The sequence below is a fragment of the Heloderma suspectum genome, chromosome 7 (genome assembly GCF_057233095.1).
Source record: "Heloderma suspectum isolate Gila_16-S chromosome 7, 16-S_ref, whole genome shotgun sequence".
Taxonomy (NCBI): domain Eukaryota; kingdom Metazoa; phylum Chordata; class Lepidosauria; order Squamata; family Helodermatidae; genus Heloderma; species Heloderma suspectum.
In genome coordinates this window covers 104,632,392-104,652,808 of record NC_139464.1, presented here as the reverse complement: position 1 = coordinate 104,652,808, position 20,417 = coordinate 104,632,392, and the positions used below count along the sequence as shown (strand labels likewise).

At 40.5% G+C, this 20,417-nt stretch overlaps 1 protein-coding gene across 8 annotated transcripts in view; it reads right to left on the bottom strand.

The window, feature by feature from the left end:
- ATXN7L1 (ataxin 7 like 1) overlaps nucleotides 1–20,417 on the bottom strand; it is a 93,521-nt gene that overhangs the window by 4,550 nt on the left and 68,554 nt on the right. For 7 of the 8 annotated variants that reach the window (XM_084811438.1, XM_084811436.1, XM_084811439.1 and 4 more), the window contains 6 exons: nucleotides 15,478–15,560; nucleotides 12,917–13,173; nucleotides 11,579–11,771; nucleotides 10,070–10,191; nucleotides 3,410–4,343; nucleotides 2,610–2,684 (listed from right to left, as the gene is read on the bottom strand). In XM_084811438.1, coding sequence (XP_084667564.1) covers nucleotides 2,610–2,684; nucleotides 3,410–4,343; nucleotides 10,070–10,191; nucleotides 11,579–11,771; nucleotides 12,917–13,173; nucleotides 15,478–15,560 — 1,664 coding nt within the window. Of the gene's footprint in view, nucleotides 1–2,609; nucleotides 2,685–3,409; nucleotides 4,344–10,069; nucleotides 10,192–11,578; nucleotides 11,772–12,916; nucleotides 13,174–15,477; nucleotides 15,561–17,037; nucleotides 17,143–20,417 lie in introns of all 8 variants that reach the window. The other variant, XM_084811444.1, reaches the window with a different exon arrangement.

Sequence of the window (20,417 nt, the reverse complement as noted above, 5' to 3'; positions counted from 1 at the left end):
GGCTGGAATGCCGCAATCACTGGGGCATTAGATCAGGTGGCTCCGAAACGCCCTCTCCCCCTGAACAGGGCTCGGACTGCACCATGGTTCAATCCGCGGTTACGAGCTCTGAAACAGGAGGTGAGACGGCTAGAGCGCCGGTGGTGGAAGTCTCGCTCCAAAGACGATCAGACACGGGCTAGAGCTGTATCTTCAGCCTCTCACGTGGCGGTGAAGGCAGCAAAAAAGGAATATTATGCTGCCTCCATCGCGTCTGCAGAGTGCTGTCCCAGGAGGCTGTTCCAAGTGGTCCGGAACCTGGTCGGTCCTGTGGCTCCGGAACCACTGGAGCATTCTAAGGCCTCCTGTGAGGCCTTGGCAAGGCACTTTGCAGATAAAATTGATCAGATTAGGTGTGTTACTCTGCACGCTGTGGATACAGTTAGTGAGCAAGAGGTGGCCTGTGGCAAACTGGTTTTGTGGGATCGGTTCCAGCTTCTTCCTCCTGATGAAGTGGACAAGGTGCTTTCATCGGTACGGCCGACCACCTGCTTACTTGATCCTTGCCCATCTTGGCTCATTATGAGCTGCAGAGAGAGACTGGGTGAGGGGATCAAGGCGGTGGTGAACGCCTCCCTTGAGGAGGGAGTGATGCCATCAGCCCTCAAGGAGGCAGTGATAAGACCGCTCTTAAAGAAGCCCTCCTTGGATCCTCAAGTTTTGAACAACTTTCGCCCAGTCTCAAATCTGCCATTTTTGGGCAAGGTGATTGAGCGGGTGGTGGCGGTGCAGTTGAAGGCACACTTGGAAGAAACTGATTATCTAGACCCATTTCAGTCAGGCTTCAGGCCTGGGCATGGGACAGAAACGGCCTTGGTAGATGATATGAGGAGGGCTCTGGATAGGGGTGAATGCTCCTTCCTTGTCGTCCTCGACCTCTCAGCAGCTTTCGATACCATTGACCACGGTATCCTCCTGGACCACCTGGAGGGGTTGGGCACTAGGGACACCGTATTGCGGTGGTTCCGGTCCTTCCTCTCCAGCAGGTACCAGAGGGTAGCACTGGGAGAGGAGGTTTCGGACCCGTGGCCACTTGTGGGATGCCACAGGGTTCCATCCTCTCCCCGATGCTATTTAACATCTATGTGAAGCCGCTGGGGGCTATCATCAGGAGGTTTGGGGTGCATTGTCATCAATATGCGGATGACATGCAGCTCTACCTTTCGTTTAAATCTTCACCAAGGTTGGCCGTAGAATCCCTGTCCAAATGGAGACGGTGAGTGGCTGGATGGGGAGGAATAGGCTGAAGCTGAACCCTGACAAGTCCGAGGTACTTTTGGTGGGAGACAAGAGGAGGCTGGGGGATGTTGACCTGGTGTTGAATGGGGTACGGCTACCCTTGAAAGACCAGGTCCGCAGCCTGGGGGTCATTTTGGACTCCCAGCTGTCCATGGAGGCTCAGGTATCAGCTGTGAGCTGGACAGCGCTGTATCAACTCCATCTGATACGGCGGCTGCGCCCCTTCCTTCCCGACCATCTGCTCCCATCGGTAGTACATGCCCTGGTCTCTCGTTTAGACTACTGTAATGCGCTCTACGTGGGGTTACCCTTGAAGACAGTTCGGAAACTGCAGCTGGTACAGAATGCGGCGGCTCGCCTTATTAAAGGCAGCCGCCGGCGAGATCACATCACTCCAGTGCTGAAGGAGTTGCACTGGTTACCAGTTGTTTTCCGGGCCAAATTCAAGGTGTTGGTTTTGACCTTTAAAACCCTATATGGTTCCGGCCCAGCCTATCTTAAGGAGCGCCTCCAGCAGCACCAGACAGGCCGCTTAACAAGATCAGCCTCGGATGGCCTTCTCTCTGTCCCATCAGCCCGGACAGCTAGACTGGTGGGGACGAGGGAGAGGGCCTTTTCTGTGGTGGTCCCCACTCTGTGGAACTCCCTCCCTAGGGAACTCCGTCATGGCCCCTCTTTAATGAGCTTCCGTCGTGCATTAAAAACGCTGTTGTTCAGGCAGGCATTTGGGGTGGGTTAGGGTATTTTAGAAAATGTTTTTATTGTAGAATTTTATTGTTTTAAACTGTTTTTATTGTATGTTGTACATCGCCCAGAGTGGCTGGGTGACCAGCCAGATGGGCGCTTAATAAATTTAATAATAAATAAATAAATAAATAAAAAACTGACCATTAAAGATACTAGATGGTGTATTTTCATTTGATCCCCATGATGCGTTAAGTAAATTAGTATTGTGAAAGCCATTATTTAGGCAATACTTTAATTGTTGCAAGAAATATTTTATCCAAAAAGCTGGAAATATACTAGGTATTCAAGGCTGCTCAGATGGCTAGGGAACGCTGGGACTTGTAGGACTTTTTTCTGTCTAAACATGCATAGGATTGAGCCCTAAGTGCCTTTTTCATGAACATGCAAGCAGGCAGGAGCTAGTAGATCTGTGCATCGTGGTTTTGAGGGTTATTAGTTGATTAACCAATTAGTTAAGGGGCATATTTTAATGTGCAGTAAGAGATTTACCTAACTAGTCTTATTCAATAGAGTAACATTAAACCATCAATTGTCAAAATTGTTACATAACCACTTAAGAATAATTTTAAAAAACTACAACTCACTTGTTTGTTGTGCACTGGATTTGATGTACTTGAAGCACTCGATTGAGACAAAGCTACACTGCTGTTTTTTCCAATCTACAAAACACAAATGGTATCCAGAGAGGGAGGATGTCAAAACCATTCAGAAATATGTCATGAGACACCTTATAATTTACTCGCAATATCTCCTACTAACCAGAATATTTGTTTCATTTAACTTCTTATCAATTAGAATATATATGGACAAGAAGTCTATTCTCATTTAGAAGCATTCTGGAAAAGGTTACTCTGCTTTCAACAATATATTTGTTTCATTTTTATACTGCCCAATAAATATCAGCAGGAACTCTGGGCAGTTCACAAAATTAAAACCACAAAAAATACAACAGAAAATACAATATAAAATATAATAGATTAAAACTACAGAATAAAAATACAACAAAAACACCATGCACACATCAAACAATCCTGTGAAATATCCATGACCCACAGTTGATTATATAACCTTTATATTATAAATAAATCAGATCAGACATTGCATGAAACTGTGGTTTAAAAAACTGGGAAGTCTCCTCTGCAGCCAGGAGTATGAGAGGAGACGGGCATGCTCAAGCTCGTCGTTCATTCATGTGCCAACAAGCCAAGGTTTCTTGAAGCGACGCGTTATATCTGATAATAGATAGTGGATGTGGATAGTGCACGTCTACAGTGCTTCCACCCTAGTATATCTGCATGCATCCTAACACATCTGCATTGCCCCAACCATCTCACTGATAGCAAGACCTGACCGACTCATAAAAGGAAACAGAAGAATCTCTTACCTGCCGAGAGATGGAGCTGTTTGGAGTATCTGGCACCGTTGAAATAAGGTTGGCAGTGCTCTTTTTATGAACACTATTCATACCAGGCATTTTAGTGATTTTACAGGCTTTGCTACTAGAACTAGAGTTTTTACGTTTTTTCCCTTCTGATTTGTCAAAACAAAGGGGTAGAGAAGACACTGCATTGTGTGCTGCTAAGGAGTGGTCCCCTGAATGGTGGACAAGGGAGGGTACAGACAAACTAGAAGAGTCAATACTGCTTACTACAATGCTCATATGTTTCACTGAGTCCACTGAGCTACTTGATAATGAAGTCCGTCCTGAGGGCTCCGATTTGGCACTGTGTGGGGTTGTTCCATTGTTTGCATTGTGCACAGATATACTGTTATAGGAAGATGTAGCCTGATAAGAGTTCAGTGTTGAACTGGGGTTCAAGACGCAGTTCTTTTTGTGAGACCCTGAAAATGAAGAGGAAGAGGAAGTCTGCAAAGATAATGAGGAAGAAGATGGTGGCTTTTTCTTTTTGTTACTAGACGACTCATCACTGCGGCATGATAGATCTCTGACTTTTGAGGATTTGCTGGCTTTCGTTTTGGGTGGCTTGTGGGATGGGGAAGGGACGACTGCTGGCACTGGTGACATGGCCGATGGTGTCTTAAACGTTGAATCTATTATGCTCAGGCTGGCAGCCACATGAGGGAAAGATGTGGTGTGGGACATAATGGAATTTGTATCCGAAGTAGTGACAAAAGTTGCATTTGATAACATGGGTGAAGTCATTATGTAGGAAGAAGGGATTCTTGAGCTGACTGGTGCTGAAGGAATATACGCGGCACTGGGACTGCTGAAAGGCTGCAAAACCGATGCTGGAAAGGGGGTGGCGATATGTGCTGCTGGGGAGGGCATAGGGCTATCAACCGCAGGAGGGATTTTCCTAAAATGTGAAAAGGAAAGAAACACACGCTGAGGTTCAGACATTTCATTTCTGACATAGAGGTAACTCTCGACAAAAGAAATGCAGGAAGGAAGAGCTTTCTTACAAAGCCTGAGCAATGAAACAAACCAAAATAATTCCACAATATTTTAATTTTCCAGTTCCAATTAATGACATTTATGAAGTTTTTTATTTATTTCCAGATTCTTACAACTGTAATACTGGGCCTACTCACACTTAACACTGATACCTGAGTTTAGGGAACAGGCCATTGGATCACATGTACACCCCAGTCTATCCCCTCTTGTGTGGACCCCCCCCCATCATTTTCTACGTACCAATTAAGATTAAACCAGGTGTGGCCCTAAACTCTGAGAATCTCAGTCAAATGCAGGTAATCAAAGAGAAATAAGGACTCAGTTGTGTTGGTCATATCCACATATTTGGCCTGAACCAGTCAACTGTGGTTGCAGCATCTCTTTGTGGAGAAAAGCCACAGGACTCAGTGTCACAGTTTCCCCATCCCCCTGCCAACCTGACTGCACATACAGGGAGCATAAGGTCTGGGTCTGCCTCCCATATCCACTCCCAGCCGTCCCTCTATCTACTATGCAAGTTACTGCAGCTCATCAGACAATCTATTGTAATCTAAAGGTACAATCCTATGTATGTTTAGACAGAAAAAAAGACCTACAACTCCCAGCATGCTCCAGCCTGCAATGCTGGCTGGGGAATGCTGAGAATTCTAGGTCTTTTTCTGTCTAAACTTGCGTAGGATTTCACCCTAAGTGTCTTCAACTATTCTGAAGGATCTCATACGTCTATGTCAGTATTACGTATTAATGGACAATCAGTATCTGAAGTAAAAACACACGACAGAAGATCATAAGAAGTGTGGTCTCTAAGATTCTAACTAACATGGATATTGTACCTGCGCTAAGAGCATTACCAGCGATACGTGTTGTGGTACTTCAATGAGCCAGTGGGCCACGTTTATTCAGGAAATGACACGTGTGCCATAATCCTAAACTAATCTGAAGTGAGGATAGCACATAGATTACAAATGGTAATCAGAATCCCAATCTTCAGAACTACACAGAATTTGTTACATTTTTCACAGCCCAGCCCACCTGGCTCACTGGCAGCTTTCAGTACAAGGGTAGGCAAGAATTTTTACAGCCTACAGCTTTAGTGGTTTTAATGTTCTATATATTTTAAATTGTTTTATTGTGTGCTGTTTGGTTTTAATTTTTGTGAACCGCCCAGAGTGCTTTGGCTATTGGGCGGTATAGAAATTAAATAAATAAAGTAGAACTGCCTCTACAGATTCCCTTGCACTGATTTGAAAGGAAAGAAGCTTGACTATTTCTTCTCCTTTCTTCACCCTAGGAACACCTGATCATAGTAAGAGATCTGCCTGATCAGGTCATGGGCCCAGCATCGCATTTCCAACAATGATTAGGCTGATGCTTCTAGATAGCTCACAAGCAGGGCATGAGGGGAACAGCCTTGCTGCATTTTTGGTCCCCAGTATCTGGCAGTCAGAGGTATACAACACCTCTGGAGACCGGAACATGGAGGTTCAATTTAGCTATCATGACTAAGTAGCCTTAGATGGATTTATTCCTCCTGAATATATCTGATCCTCTTTAAAGCCATCTTGGCCAGTGGCCATCACCACACCTTATGACAATAAATCCTGTAAGTTAAGTTATTATTTATTGTAAACTATTTAATTTAATTTACTGTGAAGTACTTTTGTCTGTCCTGAATCTCCTGCCAAGCCAAACAAATTCTTTGAGTGACCCTGGGCTCTACTGTTAAAAAAGACTGAGTAAAACTACTCTCTATCCATTTTCTCCACACTATTCATAATTGTATAAAATTATGTTGTCTCTTAGTTGTTTTCCTAATTTAAAAAACCCAAACCCTCTAGCCTTTCCTTGTGCAGGGAAAGACCTCCAAACACCTTGATCATTTTGGTTGCTCTTTCCTGCACCTTTTGTTATCTCTACAATATTCTTCTTGAGATAGGGTAAGCTACAGCTTTCCAAATGTTACTCCACCACCAATTTATACTTGCTTTTATTTTCAATCCCTTTCCTAGTAGTAGTAATAATTGTATTATTTAGCTATGAGCCACAAAAAAAACAGAAGGAACATTCAGAGTTGAGCAACAAATGTAGCTCTCAATTTCCTGGCTACCAGTGCAATAAGGAATCAAGCAAGGTAACAATTTCCATTATTAAACAACAGAAAACATACAAATTCACTAAGGGTGCAATTCTATTCATGTTTAGACAGAAAACAGTCCCACAACTCCCAGCATTCCTCAGATAACCATGCTGGCTAGGGAATGCTAGGAGTTGTAGGACTTTTTTCCTGTCTAAAAATGCATAGGATTGCACCTTTAGTGTAAGAAAAAGACAAATAATTTTCACGTGGATCCTTAAAAAGAGGACACCGGGTAACAATGGATAATATTCTCGGTAACAGTTTTAGAGAACACACAAGAATGCTGCTCCAAAGGCAATTTCTTATATGTGCCCTCTAAGAAAGTAGAGGGCACAGCATTAAATCTCAATTATGTGAAAGCATTCCTATGTGAAGCTGGCTTTCTGATGATCTGATGGATACAATCTAGAAAATCTAGAAGAATGAACTTTAGACCTATCAATCAAAAGTCTTTTTCAAACACGAAAAGCCTTAACTGAGAATTGGGCCATTGGTTGGATCTTAGACAGTTGACAATCAAGACTTCTAGCAAGTGTATGTAATGCAGTTGCTGTCCTTTGAGAATTTAAGGGAGAACCATAAACTTTCCAGAGCAAACATGAGTATGGCAAAGTTAACATTTTATTATGAAAATTTAGAAGCTGGACTAATCCCTTTCCTAATAATCCTCAACAGGTAATTTCCTTTTTTCACTGCTGCACACTGACCATGTTTCCATTGAGTGATCCACCAGGGCCCCCCGATTAGTTCCTATCAGTGTATACGTGAGGTTGAGATATTTGCCTCAATGTGCAATATTTTACGCTTACGTAGGCCAAGCTTCATTTGCCATTTTATTGTACACCCACCCAGTCTGGAAAGAGATCCCTTTGAAGCTCTTCACAATCTGCTCAGGTTTTCACTGAGCAGTTGTGGTGTCATCCACAAACTTGGCCATTTTACTGCTCACCCTTAACTCCAAATCACTGATGAGTAAGTTAAATAGTACGAATCCTAATATAGTTCACTCCTTACCCTCTATTTCCTGTTCTTTAACCTGTTACAATCCATAAGAGGACCCATCCTGTTATATCATAACTGCTAGATTTACTCAGGGGACTCTGATGAGGAATTCTGTCAAAAGGTGTTTGGACATCTATGTATAACATGTCTTACCAATTACCTACCCCATCTACATGTTAGCTGATACTCTCAAACAATTCTAAAAGATTGACATGGAGGGACTTTCCTTTGCAGAAACCATTGCAATTGACACAAGAATCTAAGAAGAGCCCTGTTGAATCAGAGCAAAGGCCTATCTAGTCCAGAATTCTGTTCACACAGTGGCCAACCAAATGCCTATGGGAAGCCCACAAGCAGGACATAAGTACAATTACAGTAGTCTTCTGCTCGTGTTCCACAGCAACTGGTATTAAAAGCATAGTGCTTTTAATAGTGGAGCCAGGATATAGACATCATATGCACTAGCCACTGATAGCGCAATCCTCCATGAATTTATCTAATCCCCTTTGAAAGCCATCCAAGCTGGCGGTCATCAATACATCTTGTTATTCTTGTTTAGTAATTCTAGCTTATTAATCCTATTTACTAATTTACCTGTGATGGATTTTAGACTTAACAGGCCTATAACTTCCTGGCTCCACACTGGCTGCCTTAAAAACAAACTGGTTATGCTAGCTACTTTCCAGTCCTCTGGTAAAAGGCTGATTTTAGCTTGTATTGCATATTTTTTTGTTAGAAGGCCAAAAATTTCATATTTAAGCATGCAATCCTACAGCCGCTAGACAGCAGCGAAAGGGCCACAGGACTGGTCGGTTTCCAGAGAACCGCCTCCCCCTCCCCTGCCGCCTCGTAGGCGGCGTGGATCGTCTCTGGGCTCGTAAGAGCAGCTCAGAGTGGGGCAAAACAGGGCGTTCCCAAGGGTGGGGAGTGCAGAAGTGCCGGTACAATGCTTCCTATGCGTTGTCCGGCCTCCTCACCCTGCACTCTGACGTCCCGTGGCTAGACAGCTGAAATCAGCCGTCTAGCTGTGAATGCAGAGCAGCTGGAGTGTGGAGGAGAGGATCCTCTCCACGCTCCTCCTGCCATGCACTGGATAGGTGGTTGCCTTTAAGTTCGGAGGCAGCCGCCTATCCCGATAGGACCGCGCCCTTAAGAACTGTTGGGTGTATGCCTTCCAGACCCACTGACTCATTATTTTTTTTAATTTCTCAGCCCTAGAACTTAATCCCTGGTTACTTCTGTTTAATTTAGGTCTTCAGATGTACGCAATACTTTAAAAAAATGCACAGTGGTGCAGGGTGTGTGACCATAGAGGTGCAGATTCCAAGATTTGGGGCTTATTCATCCTAGTAATGGTGTCTGACACCACTATCTGTCAATTTTGATTTCTCTCCATTTCTCATTTTTCTAATCTCAAATTTGGTTAATCTATTTCTGGTTTGATTTTTTTTTTAAAGTTTGCACGAAAACATATTTGCATATTTTACCAGCAATTTCCCCTAATATAAAGCATTTTTGTAATTATTTTCAGCAATATTTTGCACACATTCTCCTAACATACACATTCTGAGATTGAAGAACAGCATCACAAAATGCGAAGTGCAAATTTCAAAGGATAACGAAGTTTCAGTTTGTGCATTGGCTCAAAAGTGCAAAATTAGGTAAGTTCGCATTAAAATGCAAAATGAGTAACTTTTCCCCCTCCATCCACAGTGGTGCCTTTGCAACATGTAAGCATACCTCATTGCACAGGTACAATTATTTCTTCAAGTTTGTTCATGTATTTAAGGGCAAAGTTCTGTCCATGTCTAATCTACAGACAAAGGTGATAAACGCAGGGTAACACTTCAAGTAGCTGATGAAGTGGGCTATAGCTCATGAAAGGTCATGCCATAATAATCTGGTTAGATTTATAGTGCTACAAGACTCTTCGGCTCCTCCCAGACGGCAGAATCCTAGCACTACTCATTAGAAGGCGTTGTACAGCAGTTCTGTCTTTTTCTCCTTAACACATTTTCTGTGCTAAGGAAAAAGATGGCAGAAGAAGTAAGAGAAAACAGGAGGGTCAGGAGTACAAGATGATGATGTTCTGAGCCTCTGTAAACAAGGCAGAGTGATGGTGCCATAAAGGCTTCCCAAGCCTTGTTGGGAAGCATTCCTTTCTTTTTCATTTTTTGCTGCAACAGATTCATACAGCTGCTCCCCCCTGGAAAATCCTAGGATTTACCACTTTTACCTTGCATCCAAGAAAAAGCCCAACAAGGCAGGTAACCAACACTTTGTTTCGTAACTTAGTTGCTTTGATTATTCACCAGTATTGCCACTGCTATTTCTTTGGCACCCCTCACATCACTTACAATATCTACTACAGACATGTTTTTTTCATTGAACACAACTGTGTTAAATTTTTCTGGCATTATAAGCATTAAAAAGGAAAAGAAAAGAAAAAGAAATAAGAGAGACCCAGGAACCACAAATTGTTTACTTACTTCCACATCTGTGAATTTAAGTGTTTTTCTACCATGGAATTTAGTGCTAGTCGAAAACGATCCCATCTTCTATCAAATACGTAGTACCCTCTTCCCATCAAATGACTTCCAAATGAACAAAACTGAAAAATAAGGCAAAGCGGTCTTGTAAATATCAAGTTAATTTGTCCATATAATCTAAAAAGAATGCTGCTGACCAATGCAGTGAGAGCCCTTTTGGCTGAAGAGTGGGATAAAAATACTGCAAATAAATAAGCAAATTATAGGAATTTAAAAGTGCTAAAGTAATGGTGGACAGCTATCTATTTTGAGCCAAGTGAAAATAACTGCAGTAGTAAATTGCTTTGGACTTCTCCCTTTATTCCAGAATTGGATTCGTTTTTGAGGTGCTCTGATCTATTCTGCTTTCTCTGTTTTGTACCTCGCTTTCCTAAGTTTGTGATGGTGTAAAAATTATTCTGGTTTCTTGCTTGCTGTGTATACACACCCCACTAGTGTACAAGCAATCACTAACTATTCAAACAACAACATGGGAGGAAAAGTCACAAACTACATTATAAATTATATCTACATTTCCATATGCTACAGCCTTATAACAGCTTCAATTCTAGAGAATTTCATTATCTTTACAGATCAGCTGACCAGTTTCAGAGTTCTCAATAGAAAAAGTTTGGAGCTTGTCCAATAAAACTTAACGGAAGCTACTGGCAACCAAACCCACTCCTATCTGCAAAGTTCTGCCTCTTAATCTATGTAAACCCATCCCCTCGGTTTCTGTTTTCACATGTAGAAAAATAAGGTGGCAGTGAAGTTGTAGAGTTCTGAGGTGGTAGGATGGGCTGTACCTACTGACTGAGGGAGGGGAGGGGAGGGGAGGGGAGGAGAGGAGAGAAGAAATACATTTTTAAATGTTCTGTGTGGAAAAAAACCCTAGAGGTAGAAAACTAGTACAACAGAAAGTACAGTGGGCTAGAGTTCTTTCCCTAATATTTTATGTGGTGTTGTATTCAAAAGTGGCACAACCCATTCTACCACCTCATCCTGCTGCATGTGTAGACCAGGCTTATGTCTCGAATCTGATGCTGTGGAAGACAGAATGTTGAAAACTAGTTATTATAACATCACTTCTAATATGTGCTAAAATTATGCTATTAAGGGTGCAATCCTATGCATGTTTAGACAGAAAAAAGTCCTACAACTACCAGCATTCCCTAGCCAGCTGGCTAGGGAATGCTGGGGGTTGTAGGACTTCTTTCTGTCTAAACATGCATAGGATTGTGCCCTAAATATCTTATTTCTGCTAAGGAGTACAAATCTGAAATTGTCATACATGTCCCAAAGCTCATTATGTTCATCTGTTTCCTTATCTCTTCCCTTTTCATCTTTTTATTGAGATGTTCCTTTATATAATGCTCACATTTTTAGTGACAAGATCTTTCTTTGATAAGGGTATATGGCCACTCACAAATGTCGGCAATAAACAGGATTACTAGAGATAAGGAGACATACCCCAAGAGGCCGGGGATGGTGCCCAGAATAGTGGCAGTCTAATTTTTCAGATTCTTCAGATCCATCCACTTCCCCCTCATCACTGGATAATCTACTAGGCAAATCTCCTCCCATGGATGGTAGAGGCAGTTCCTGTGCATACCCACTGTGGTTTGAAGAACTCGTGTTACTGATGCTGTTCGTAGAGGAGGGTCTATGAAAATTTTAAAAATTATATGATCAATACAGCATAGAGGTTCCACAACTAGCTTCCCAGCAAAAAATGCCATATGGTGTGAACCTAAACACACTTACTCAGTAGTAAATATTAGGTAGTTCAATAGAACATACTCCCTACTAAGTGAATTTAGGATGGAAGTCTTACATTGCAAATCTGTGCATGCTTACTTAGCAGTAAGACTCTCTGAATTTAGTAGCAATGACTTCTGAATAAATATGTACAGGTTTGAGCTGTGTGTGTATGTACATATTTTCTTGCAACAAAGTCCTTTTAAAAACATTCATCTTTGAATGGTGCAGAATATCATTAGTCTACCAACATTAAATGCATGACCATTAGACGCTTGTCAGCAGATACAGGTTTGAATCAGAAAATAAGCTATAGAAGCTGAAATAATATAGAAATGCTGCTACATTCAGTGCCCCCCTAATCTGAAAACACGCTTTTGAAGTACATATATTATGGAATTTCTATCAGAATGTCTAGAGATCTACAGGAACTTTATCAGGCATTGAACTGTAGAGTTTGGACTTCGGAATGAAACTTGATCATTTCTGCATCATTCTTTATTAAAGGGAGTGCAACTTTCTGACTGTGGAAAGCAGTTTGAAAACAAGACCCTGTTTATGTTAAAGGAGGAGGAGCCCTGAGGCAATCTGAGTGGGGATTCTAGTGGTGGAAGAGTTCATTCCTTGCACTCAAACGTACGTTTTGCCCTCACAATTACAATTCCCTGGAGTTGTATAATGTTATACCCCCATTATGAATTATGTTCTGTATATGGAATAACATACCCAAGCCTAATGCAAAGACAGCGGGAGCTTCCAGGTGGAGGATCCCCAGCGCTGTCAATCAAAAGACACTGAGCAGCTATTCTTCCTTTTCCTCCTTGATGGATTTTTAACAGTAAGAAAAAGGCAGAAGCAGCAGTGGGAAAACGTAGGAGGGTTACAAATTGAACACGGCAACATGTGCATCCCCTGTAAAATTCCGTAAATGAGGCAGGGTGCTGGTACAACAAAAGCCTTGTCTAGAAGCATCCAAAATCAGCCATCACTCAAGGCATATTTGACAGCACTCCTGGAATACTAGACCCTATGCCCAAGCAGGCCACTCACCTAGGAAATACTGAATTGGATGGTCTAGATTTTGCAGGAGATGTCCCTTTAGGTTCTTGCCCAGAGTTCACAGACGCTCCTGGCAAAGCATCTTGTACTGTGACAGGTTGGCTCTGATGTGTTTCCCTTATAGATTGCGGATGCTCCTTGTCTTTTGCCACTTCTTTTTCCCGAGATCGAGCTTTGTGTTCAGCTAGAAGGATGTCAAACTGTTTTTTACGTCCTGGAACTGCTCGCCGGTGATTAAGTGAATGAGTCTAAAAATAGGGTGTTAAAAAACATTTAGGAGGGCATATAAAATTAGTTATAGATTTATAAAATATTAATCTAGGAGATACAGAGAATAATCACTGAAACATATTTTTAGTTATGACAAAAGAACACAGTTATTCCATACAGGTTAGTTTGCCTGACCTATGATACATGCAGTTTAATGAAATATTATTTTGGTGACAAGAACGCTTTCCATGGAAACAGCCGATGTATTATACCCAGAGCATGATCATTGTGGCTGTACAATTTGAGTGGATTGGTAAATCTACAATAACTGTTTTAAGGGCAGATATTTGCTTTGCTCACAAGTTTCAGAAAAGTATATATTTTAAATATTTAATACCATTATGTTGACAATTTTGTTTATTATAACAGACATCCAGATGTCAAATGAAAAGAGATCTTTTAAAAAGAAATGTTTAATCTTAACTACAAATAGAATAAATTTCATGAAGTTACTCTGTAGATTAATTGCAAACCAGCACTGGAACTAACATTCTTTGTTGCTTCTACATAAATGTTTAATAGCTTTCCACTTGTAACTGGAAGGGAAGATTTTTCTTCAAAAAAAAAAATGAACAAAGCATTACAGTTGCTCTTATCCTTACGAAACACAGCTTGGCATAAAACAGAGGTAGGCTGTATTTGGGGGAGGGGTCAATCATAACCAAAAATATGATCTGTATTTTCTTTACACTGCCTGATCTAAAAGCAGGGTACATCAGTGCTGTAGTCACTCAGATGTGGCCTGGATTTTCTTTACCTCTTAAAAGGGAAGGCAGAGATTCTTATTCTGCCCACCACTTTCTTTGTAATCAGTTAAGGCAGCCTTCCCTAACCTGGTGCCCTCCAGCTGTGCAGGACTACCAACTCCCATCATACCCAGCCAGCTTGGCCGCTGGAGGGCACTAGATTAGGGAAGGCTAAGGTAAGGTGTGGCCTTTAAAGAAGGGCCATATTTCACTTTCTTGATTTAGGCTCGTACCTGACAATCGGTGTGTTCCCCAACCCTCTGATTGGAAACCACTCAATTGGATATATTTTTCACACTGGACAGTGCCCAATATAATATATTCATTGTCTATAAAGCCTCTTTCACGCAGCTGAAATTGGGCCTGAATCTGCCAAACACAGTGACAACATCAAAGCCAGTTTCATGACAGTAATAATTTGGCAAGGTGACAGGTGAGTGCTAAAATGGATTTTTGTCATATTCTAGACCACGTAATGTTGGTGGGAACCCCGGACCCATAATGCGTTTGGGAGCCCCTACAATACAACAGCCTACTTTTCTCAGAGAAAGAGACTGGAATTCCATGGAGTGCTTACTTCACTTAAAGGAATTTTTGTTTGGCCCTTCTTGCTGTCCCGCTGTACTCCGGCACCTTCACATCTGCCATTAATGCCTTGTAGCATCACTGACCTCAGCTATATCTCAGCTACCCAACACCTGTGGCTACAAAGCATGCTGTGCTTAAGCCTGAAACATCAGTTATGAGCAAAAATGGTCCAATTCAAATCTCAGCACAGCCATAAAGTCACTGTGTGGCCCTAGGTAAGTCACACTCTCTCAGCTTCAGCCTCTCTGTCTGTAAATGGGGATTATATTACTGCAGGATTATTATTTTTATTCACTCATGCACGCACGCACTCAATCACTCACTCATTCATGCACTTCTGGACATAAACTCCAAGTCAGGAAGTGCACCATTTTTAGAAACACTTTCATATCAGCATAATGTATGAAGGGTATGGAACAAGCTTCCAGAATGTCTCCTTGTTCCAAACATCAATTTAATGTGCAGATCCTGAATCAAGCATATACCATTATATTAAATTAAACTGAGAAGAACAGATTGAAAAATAGTAGATAACATTTGATCCCAGCCACATGGTCAAGAAGTGATATATTTACAGGATTAAGGATTACTGAATACTTAGCACTGTATAATATCAAGTATTCTTTTTACAGAGTTCTCTCAGTAGCAATGAAGGACACTGAAGTATATTTCTTATTACATATTATTTAAATACTACTACTAATATTACTATTAAATATGCTTTGGGAGTGACGTATTCTTCTGTAAGGAATATTGTGTTTAAGGGTGCATCAATCTTCTTGAAGCCCCAAATTACTGGTTGAAGATAGAATGAACATTTGTGCAAGAATGTTGTGAAGTTCATATGGTTATTTCCATCTTTTATTACCATTATGACCTTTAACATCCACTAGTACAATTTTGAAGTAGCTGAAGCATTATTATATTTCAACTAGGAAGAAAGGCTACCTTGCAGGTGAGTGATCTTGTGCAGGGTTTCTTTGTCTCAGGATCCAATACTCCACAGTGTTTATTTGGGTCAAACTCTCTTTCTGTTTAAAATACATAAAATATGAGTAGTTTTTTAAGTCACATGAATGAAATTGAAGACACAGTAAGATTGCAGATCAGAATAAATATCTAAAGATACTGTACTTTCCCTTAAAATGTCTGTTTCCTTCTATGTTTTAGCACAACTACACTGAGACATGGTATTAGCAGATGACAGACACACAGGCAGACACACAGGGACTGCATTCTCCCAGAAAAACTGAACAGGATTCCTACCTGGTCATTAACAACGACTATAATTCCTCTGTTCTGGTCTACATCTTGAACAAAAGTTTTTGAATTACTGCAGTTAAGTTATTCTTTGTAACTGGGCCCACCAGATTCATTCCATACGAGCAGAGTGTTAGAATGGCTGATACAGATCTGCTTTCAATACCATTCTTGTGTGACCGAGAATGAATCTATTTGCAGCAGTTACTAAGCTCAACATGAAATGTAATGAGAGGCTTGTGGAGGAAGATATATCTATGGAAGTTATATATCAAAAGCAGCCAAACTGTGGCTTCTGAGGTCCTGAATGAAACGGGTTAAGTGCAAGCTTCTTTTTATGGGCCTGGGTGTACAGAAGTACTTGCATATCAGAAGGCCTGTGCATTTTCTCTTTTCCTCCCCTTCACCTCCTATGATCTGGAGAGGTGAAGGAACAGCTGCTGTTCCAATTGCTCTACCAGAAATGTTATGGGACATTCATGTTCATAGAATCAAGGCAATAACCAATCATTATGTTTGCTTATACTTAACTGTATGGGTTAGATCAGGGGCAGTCAGTGTGAACTTTACAGGTGAAGATGTTTCCCGAAGGGAAAGCTTTAGAGTGTAAGAATTAGACATAAGCGGTATTCACAAAGACTTTATGACATATGGAAAAGTTACTGATACAATAAAACGTGTTTCCATTCTTACTACTGCATAGCAGAGGCCAGGAATTTGATAGGGACTCTCAGAAATGGATTCAGATTACCATTTTCTATTACATTTCTTTCTATTTGGTAACTTTTGACAGATTGCATATACATATTGAAGATCTAGAATTAACTCAGTGTTTGTGAATGGGTTCAAATTCTCCTGGACAGGACATAGTTATGCAGTAATTACAAAGGTTTTTCCCATTGTTGATTTCCTTTTATTTGTCAGCTGAAGCATGGCTCCTCTGCTGACAGTTTTATTTTTTGCATCAGGAAAAAGTGTAAACCATAGCTTTCCAGTTCAAATGCAGGTGCAAACTATGGTTTGCCCAAAACTGAACTCAAGAGAGGGAACTGGAGCGCATGAGGGATAGAGAGAATGTGCAAGCCCAAGGTTTGCTCATGTAATGCCAGAACATAGTTTGGCATTACATGTAAACCAGGTCACTGAAATATACTCCTTTATTTGCTAGGGTGAGCATCTGTTCCCTCCCTCTTTCTTCCTTCTTTCAAAATATTGGTCTTCCCTTAATCTTCTCTAGGTTACACATACCCAGTTCCTTCAGCCTTTCCTTATATATCTTGCCTGCCGGACCTTCTTTCACCCTCATAACAGAATCCTCTGAATCTTTTCCTCTTTCTTCTTGCACTGTGGCACCTATTATGGAACACCATACTCTAATTGAGGGCCAGCCAATGCTGAGAATGAGGATACTATTCATTTACTCGATACAGGATACAACCCATCTCTCTCAATGGATTACCACTTTTTCTCTCTTGTTCTATTGACCTTTAAAAATCAATAGTGCCTCTTGACTATACCATCCAGGGACCGAGGATAAAGAGTAACCAAGGGCAAACAGAGAGATGTCCTCAGGGACTGTCCCACAATTATGGAACTCTTTCTAGAGGCCTGTAAGACATTTCTGTTCTAGCCAGCAGGGGGGCAAAGTCCACAACTGTGTCATGGAGCAAGAGAAAATGGGTTGCACTGGTGACACTACCACCATACACATGTGTGATTAAAAAACACGATGTGGATACCATAATGTGGATCCCATAAAGATGGGTCCCAGCTCTGCAAAACTGCAGAGTTTATAACTCATGTTTGTAACTCATAATGTTACAAATACAAATACTTTGTACAAATACTTTGTAACTAAAGAATAACTTTTATAAGAAGAACAGGAAGTTACTACGGTATGAAAGCTGTTCGGGAAAATAGTCTCGTTAAAAATTTCTTCTATCACTATACCAATATGAATACTTTTGCACATTTAAACACTTGCCTTCAGACCAATTACTGTTGAATGTTTTAGGTATTAATAAGAAATGCCAAATAACTAGTAATATTTAAATACAATATTTTAGTATTTTATTGCAGAGCATTGCTCAAATCGATTCTTGAGACAATAAACTTTCTGAAAAGGAAGCTTTAGGTCATTTCATTGAAGAAACACAATGCTGAATAACAGCTATTTATGCCTTAGTTTTAAGTCGATACACTTGTCACTGCCCTTGAACAAAGCTACTAAAATGAGAAAATGCCATATATAAATATATTAAAAAGCCTGAGTTTGTCTGCCAATGAAAACATACACATCGTTTTACATCTCCTATTTGTTTGATCTCTCATCAGGTGACATTACATTTCCAAATGTATAGAAAGAGTCAATACCGAATCAATGCCATTGGAAAGCTTAATCATTCCATTTAAGAAATACATTTCCTGCTTAGGTCTCAACCACGCTACCAATAGATGAATATGTATTAATTATATATATTAATTAATATTAATATTGTAGCAAACTTGATTCACTCCCTTTGCAGGAAAAACTGGGTTCAAAATGTTTTATGCTGTCTGGAATGAATCTGGATCTTCTTATTTTAATTTGCTAGTGTTTCATTGCCATCAATTTGGCTTGCCCAATTCCACACACACATTGCAACGAGAAAGTGTAGTGACAGCTTTGTGATACAGCTCTGAAGTCACAATGCACATGGCTCTGGTGCACAGGAGCAAAGTTATTGAGTATACAGAGGCAGCTTAAGCAGCTCTTAACCTTCCTTTGTACAAGACCTAGTATTTCAGTGTGGGCGCGCGTGCGCGCACACACACACGCGCAGTCTCCCCAAAATTGTAGTTTTCTCCCATTACAGGAAGCAATAATGCTCTATTTAAAAATAATGCACATTTGGGGACTTCCGCTCTGGAGCCATGTTGCCCTGGCAGCGTTCTGTGGAGGCTCTGCGGGACGCTATCTCAAACAGCTTTTAAAAGGTTGAAAAACCTTTTTATCTTCCCCTGGAATTAAAAAGGGAAGCAGCAGCATCTGGATGAAATCTTGGAAGAGTAGCTCCTTTTGCGAAGCAGCAGAAGGGCTGGACTCCATTGTTAGTCTGCCAGAGCTTAGACACCACTCAAAGTTGTTTTGAAACTCCTATCTAATTAGGAGAACACAGAGCTGATGAGCTGTGGTTTTTAGTGTTTATAGACTAAGGAATACCAACAATATTTGAGGACCTGCAATATCTGTTTAAAGAGAAGGATGGCAACGTCAAGGAGGAGAAAAGGAGCAGGATCATCGCCGACCCCTCCCACACACACACACGCACACCTTCCTTGGTAAAGGCTCCAAGAAGCGATGGAAATACAGGGGAGTTGCTTGCTCTGATAAAAACTTTGTCTTCACAATTTGCTGAATAGGCTAAGAGGCTAGATACAATTCAAAACTCCATCACCACCCTGCAAGGGGCCATGGACTTAATTAACACTTCTTGGCAAAAGATGGAAGCGAAGGTTAAAGATTGCATCGCAAGCTTTTTACAGCAATTTGTCTGTTAAAATCTCCCAACTTGAGGCTTTCACCCATAGAGCAAATGGGCATATTATTGGTATCAAAGATCTACCTACTGATGTAAATTTGTTTACTTTTGTAGATAAGTTCCTGCATGAGATACTTCCTTTGCCATCTGATTATTTACTTGACATTAAGCATACATTCTGTGTGCCAAATGCTAAAGGGACTGACTATACCATTATAGTTCAATTTGCAAGAATCTCCACAAAAAATCATATCCTGTGTTTGGCAAGAGAGGGGGGAAATCTTTTTGGGGGATCAAAACAAGATAGAGTTATGTTATTTCTGGATTACACCAAAGAAGTTGCTGATAAGAGAAGGCAAGTTATCAAGGCGAGAAACCTGGCAAGACAAATGAACTTACAATATCATTTAAAGTATCCTGCTACATTTTGCATTTTTTCTGAAGGTCAGATGAAGAAGTTTCTAAATCACGAAATGGCAGAGGCGTGAATTTATAAAAATGTTTTGTCAATTGGCTATGTTTAGTCCGTAAGATCCAGGCTAGACCAGAAACAACTGTTTATATATATCCGTCTCTTTACTTTCATTTTTTCTTTTTCTATTTAAATGGATATGATATATTGTACTTAAATCTCTTGTGTGAGGGTGTATAGAAATGTGCCCACTCATTTATATATTTAGAAAGGATACTATCTAAAATATAGATAGTACAAAATACATTAGTGATTGTTGTATTTCTTTATCCTTTATAATCTCTTTCCTTTTTCATTATTATTATTATTATTAATAATAATATTTTCAATATTATAATACTAGGATTAGTCATATTTCTGGCTGGTTGATTTTAAGCTTTATTATTATATGGTAGCTAAAAGGCTTTATATGACCAATGGAAATGAACTGTAAGCTTGCTTCCTTGTTATAAGCCTGAAGATACAATATTGAAATTGATTACTTATGCTGTATTGATTTGTAAGATTAGTAATATTATAGGTATAATTTCTAAGTAGAGTGATATTTGAAGTTTATGTGTAATGTAGTTTAAATTTAAGTTTGTTTTGTAATCTTTTGTTTATATGTTGCTCTGTTTTCTTTTCTTTTGTTTCTG